The sequence below is a fragment of the Belonocnema kinseyi genome, chromosome 2 (assembly GCF_010883055.1).
Source record: "Belonocnema kinseyi isolate 2016_QV_RU_SX_M_011 chromosome 2, B_treatae_v1, whole genome shotgun sequence".
Classification (NCBI taxonomy): Eukaryota; Metazoa; Arthropoda; class Insecta; order Hymenoptera; family Cynipidae; genus Belonocnema; species Belonocnema kinseyi.
The window spans coordinates 167,988,234-167,994,390 of NC_046658.1; the positions used below are offsets into that span (position 1 = coordinate 167,988,234).

Sequence of the window (6,157 nt, forward strand, 5' to 3'; positions counted from 1 at the left end):
TTTCTCTGAACTCAGAATTCATAACCTCTTTTTCATTAAAATCGAATTTTTCGTATCTGTCACTGTAAAATCTTATTTCAGAATTAGGAAAATACGATTTGGGCATTTCTCAATAATTATTTATTATAAATATTAAATCTCAATATTTATATAATTCAAAATCAGCGCGCTAACAGTCGGCGCGACGCATGCACAGTTTAAAAAGTTCCCGACTTCACGTGGTCCCGTCAAACACGTGTTTTGCTCCATAGTTTTAGGTCGCCCGAATTTTAGGATGTTTTTAATAAAAAATTTAGTTATTGTAGATAATAACTAGCTTATGAGCACTTATATTAGTTGCTCTATCCTTTTAAAATAATACATTTTAAAAAACAGAAGACAAAAAGTGTGTATAGGAACTGAAGTTGAGTGAAAGTGAGGTTATATTTTTATTTCCGCGATTTTATTGTTCAAAACACATAATTACGCCGGTTTTGGCTAATTTACCAAATTGACGTGGTTCGGATTTCAATTTATAATAATTCTCTATACAAAGAATTTTTCGATGTTAAATATTATTTTGATTTCATGTTCGGGAAACAACAAATCGGTCCAATTCCGAAAACGTCATTTTTATGTTAAAATTCTTAATAAATCGTCTCGATGAAGTTTGAAAATGTTTTTCCTTTTTAATACTATAATTTATCTTAGTTTATTGTTAAGTTAGATCAACATTATGAACATAAATATCGGCAATTTTTATTTTTTTAGGTTATGGTAGTAAAATTTCTGTCATATAAAATCGAATTTCGAGCTTCCTCGGCTCTATTTTTTAAAATGTTTTTCATTATTTTTGATTTGCAGAATGACGACTTCTCTTGCTGAGCAATTGAAGAGGTTGCAAACACCTCAAACTTCATTGTTGCTGCAAGACAAAAAGAAACCCAGTTTATTATTTGCTCCCAAAGATGCTGCTAGTTTGGACAGAGAAACTGTATTAGCTATTGGTAAGACAATTTAAATGTTATAAATAATGCGGTTTTCATGCATTTGATATGTTTTTTATTTATTTATTTTTAACATCGATAATTTAGGATTAAATTTTATTGCCAACGGATGGAAATTAGAAAATTTTGTTAAAATTTTGAAATTATTGTATTTATTTTATTTAATATTTTTAAAAATTTCAAAGATAAAAGGTTCCAATGACTGTCAATAGGTTTTAATCATTTAAACGACTTAAAAAGGTCTTCAAACACTTAAATGTATTTAAAAATACTCCAAGGGATTCTCAAGACCTTTAAAACATTTCAACATTTTAATTTTATAAAGGTTTTTAAAGATTAAAGAATTTTTAAGGAATTTCAGAAGATTTTAATGATTAGAAGGGTTTTAAAAATTTCCATTCGGTTTTGAAGAATTTTCTAGAATCCTGGATTTTATAGGTTCCATACGGTTTTAGGATATTTCATAGGATTCCAATGTATTTTTCAGCAATTTAAAAATTCAATTCTTTTCTTTAAAATTAAAAAAATATTATATTTCTTATTTAATTTAGTTGTTTTAAATATTTTATATTATTATTACATTTGATTATTTTATTTATTTTACTTTTTCATTTTTATCTGTTTATTATTTAAATTAAAGTTAAAAATAAATTCTTTGTGTCAATTTTAATTTATCCTTTTGATTAGAAAATTTGGCCTTATGGATTGAAAATTTATCTTTTGGGGTGGAAAAGTTATTCTTTTTTTGAAAATTTATCTTTCTTTATTATAAATTGACTTTTTTTTTAAAAATTCAAGTAATTGGTTAAAAAATTATTTGGGGGGGGGGGGGTTCGTATCTCTGGATTTTTCAATCCAATCGGGTTTTTAATTTATTATTTTTTAAATGAAACTAAAAATTCTTTTGTTAAAAATTCGACTACTTTGTAGAAAATTTATCTTTTTAGGTTGAAAATTTAATTCCTTACTTCAAAATAAAAAAATTATATTTATTATTAAATTTAGTTTTTTATATTTTATTTTAGTATTACATTTGATTATTTAATTTACTTTTTATTTATTTATTTTATTTATATTAAAAGTTAAAAAATAAATTCTTTATGTAAATTTAAAATTGGTCCTTTTGGTTAGAAAATTCGGCCTTATGGATTGAAAATTCATCTTTTGGAGTGGAAAAGGCATCCTCTTTTTTTGAGAATTCATCTTTTTTTGATTTAAATCAACTTATTTGTTGAAAATTTAAGTACTTTGTTAAAAATTAAACTTTTTTGTTTAATTTCGTCTCTTTTGACTGAAAGTTCAACTGTCTGGTTGAAGTTGAATTTCTTTTTTTTTAATTCGAGCATTTGGTTGAAAATTCATCTTTTTAAGTGGAAAATTTAATTATTTTGCGCACAATTGATCATTTTTGATCAAAAATTCAACTCCTTTGTTGAAAATTGGTTCTTTTGATTAGAAAATTCGGCATTATGGATTGAAAATTCATCTTTAATGGATTGAAAATTCATCTTTTAAGGTGGAAAAGTCACCCTTGTTTTTTTGTAAATTCATCTTCCTTTGTTTTAATTCAACTATTTGATTGAAAATTTATCTTTCTGCATTGAACAGTCCCTAAAAATTCTTTTTTTTTTGCCTTGAAAATCCAACTTTTTGCTTAAAAATTGAACTATTTTTTTAGGAAATTTGTCTCTTGATCGAAAGTTTAACTGTTTGGTTAAAAATTCATCTTTATTTCTTGAAAATTATCTCTTTTTTTTTTGAAAATTCGACTGTCTCTAAAAAAATTCGTCTTTTTGACTTGCAAATTGAACTGTTTGGTTGAAGGTTAATTTCTTTTCTTAAAAAATTCGAGCATTTGGTTTAAAATTCATCTTTTTATGTTGAAAATTCAAGTATTTTGTACATAATTGATCTTTTTTGGTCGAAAATTCAACTGCTCTGTTGAAAATTGGTTCATTTCGTTAGAAAATTCGACATTATGGATTGAAAATTCATCTTTTCTTCAAAATTCAAAAATATATTTATTATTAAATTCAGTTTTTTATATTTTTTTAATTACGTTTAATTATTTAATTAACTTTTTTATTTTATTTGCGTTATTTATTATTTAAAATAAAAACAAATTCTTTGTGTAAATTTAAAATTGGTCCTTTTAGTTAGAAAATTCGGCCTTATGAATTGAAAATTCAACATTTATGGTGAAAAAGTTTTTTTTTTTTAATTGAAAATTTAACTATTTGCTTAAGACCTAAACTATTTTCTTGGAAATTCGTCTCTTTTTATTGAAATTTCCACTGTTTAGTTGAAAATTCATCTTTTTCCATTGAAAATTATCTTTTTTGTTAAAAATTCGACCATTTGGTAGAAAATTCGTTTTTTTTTAGGTTGAAAATTAAATTCTTTTCTTCAAAATTAACAAAATATTATATTTATTATTAAATTTAGTTTTTTATATTTTATTTTATTATTACATTTCTTTATTTAATTGACTTTTCATTAATTTTTTAAATTTTATTTATGTTATTAATTATTTAAATTAAAATTAAAAAATTAATTCTTTGTGTAAATTGAAAATTGGTCCTTTTGGTTAGAAAATTCGGGCTTTTGGATTGAAAATTCATCTTTTGGGGTGGAAAAGTCATCCTTTTTCTTTTTGAAATTTATCTTTCTTTGCTGTAAAATAACTTATTTCTTGAAAATTTAAGTAATTTTTTAAAAATTCAACTTTTTTTTTGGAAATTCGTCTCTTTTGATTGAAAGTTCAACTGTTTGGTTGAAGTTTAATTTTTTTTCTTAAAAAATTCGAGCATTTGGTTTAAAATTTATCTTTTTATGTTGAAAATTCAAGTATTTTGTACATAATTGATCTTTTTTGGTCGAAAATTCAACTGCTCTGTTGAAAATTGGTTCATTTGGTTAGAAAATTCGACATTATGGATTGAAAATTCATCTTTTCTTCAAAATTCAAAAATATATTTATTATTAAATTCAGTTTTTTATATTTTTTGTATTATTACATTTGATTATTGAATTAACTTTTTTAAATTAATTTTTGTATTTTATTTATGTTATTTATTATTTTAATTAAAATTAACAAATTAGTTCTTTGTGTAAATTTAAAATTGGTCCTTTTGGACAGGAAATTCGGCATTATGGATTGAAAATTCATTTCTTGGGGTGGAAAAGTCATCCTTTTTTTTCTGAAAATTCATCTTTCTTTGTTGTAAATGAACCTATTTGCTAAAAATTCAAGTAATGGTTTAAAAATTCTTCATTTTTTCTAAATTCGTCTCTTTTGATTAAAAATTCAACTATTTTTTTTTAAATGATTATTTTTTAATTCAATTTTATGATTGAAAATTCATTTTTCTGCATTGAGAATGATCCTTTTTTAAAAAAATTCGACTTCAAATTGATAATTGAACAGTCCCTAAAAACTCGCAATTTTGTCTTGAAAATCCAACTATTTTCTTAAAAATTGAACTATTTTCTTGGAAATGTGTCTCTTGATTGAAATTTTAACTGTTTCGTTAAAAATTCATCTTTATTTATTGAAAATTATCTTTCTTGTTGAAAATTCGACTGTCTCTAAAAAAAATCATCTTTTTGACTTGCAAATTAAATTGTTTGAAGTTTAATTGATTTTCTTTTAAAATTCGAGCATTTGTTTGAAAATCTATCTTTTCAGGTTGAAAATTCAACTGCTTTGTTGAAAATTGGTTCCTTTGGTCAGAAAATTGGGCATTATGGATTGAAAATTCATCTTTTATGGTGAAAAAGTTATCTTTTTTAGTTGAAAATTTAACTATTTGATTAAGAATTAAACTATTTTCTTTAAAATTCTTTTCTTTTTATTGGAATTTCAATTAGTTGAAAATTCATCTTTCTCTATTTACAGTTATCTTTTTGTGATAAAAATTCGACCATTTGGCAGAAAATTCGTCTTTTTAGGTTGAAAATTCAATTCTTTTCTTCAAAATTAAACAAATATATTTATATTAAAATTTAGTTTTTTATATTTTTTATTATTACATTTGATTATTTAATTAACTTTTCTTATACATTTTTTATTTTATTTACGTTATTTATTATTTAAATTGAAATTAAAAAATAAATTCTTTGTGTGAATTTTAATATGGTCCTTTTGGTTAAAAAATTCGGCCTTATGGATTGAAAATTCATCTTTTGGTGTGGGAAAGTCTTATTTTTTTAATCATCTTCCTTTGTTGTGAATTAACTTATTTGTTAAAAATGTGAGTACTTTGTTAAAAAGACAACTTTTTTTGGAAATTTGTCTCTTTTGATTTGCAAATCGAACTGTTTGATTGAAGTTTAATTTCTTTTCTTTACAAATTTATCAAATTGGTTCAACTGTTTGGTTTTTAACTAATGTTTTTTTTTTAAATCCAGTATTCTGGGAATTTTTTTAGTGCGTATTTAGCATTTTTTATTTGAAAAATTATTACTTTTGTTGAAAATTTAATTTCTGGTTCAAGATTCATCATTTTGATCGAAATTTCATCTCTTTGGTTGAAAATTAACTTATTTTAACTGAAAACTTCACGATTCCAAATAAAAAATTCACTATTTCGTTGAAAATTGGTTTGAAAATTAATTTTTGTACCAAGAATTAGTGTAAATTTAAAATTGGTCCTTTTGGTTAAAAAAATTCGGTATTATGGATTGAAAATTCATCTTTTATGGTAAAAAAGTTATTTTTTTAAGTTGAAAATTCATCTATCTCCATTGAAAATGATTTTTTTGTTTGTTAAAAATTCGACCATTTGGTGGAAAATTAGTCTTTTTGGGTTGAAAATTCAATTTCTTTTTTTCAAAATTAAAAAAAAAGATATTTATTATTAAATTCAGTTTTTATATTTTATTTTATTATCACATTTGATTATTTAATTAACTTTTTAAAAAATTAATTTTTGTATTTCATTGAAAATTCATCTTTTGGGGTGGAATTGTCATCCTTTTTTTGAGAATTCATCTTTATTTGTTGTAAATTAACTTATTTGTTGAAAATTTAACTACTTGGTCAAAAAGTCAACTTTTTTTGTTGGAAATTCGTCTCTTTTGACTTGCAAATGGAACTATTTGGTGTAAGTTTAATTTAAAAATCTTAATTAAAAATTCGAGAATTTGGTTGAAAATTCATCTTCTTTGGT

At 22.8% G+C, this 6,157-nt stretch overlaps 1 protein-coding gene across 2 annotated transcripts in view; it reads left to right on the top strand.

The window, feature by feature from the left end:
- Positions 1–237: 237 nt before the first annotated feature.
- LOC117167301 (HEAT repeat-containing protein 1 homolog) overlaps positions 238–6,157 on the top strand; it is a 50,863-nt gene continuing 44,943 nt past the window's right edge. Inside the window, exons 1-2 of one of the 2 annotated variants that reach the window (XM_033352134.1) lie at positions 238–419; positions 844–986. In XM_033352134.1, coding sequence (XP_033208025.1) covers positions 845–986 — 142 coding nt within the window. In that variant the 5' untranslated portion in view covers positions 238–419; position 844. The remainder of the gene's footprint in view (positions 420–843; positions 987–6,157) is intronic. The other variant, XM_033352133.1, reaches the window with a different exon arrangement.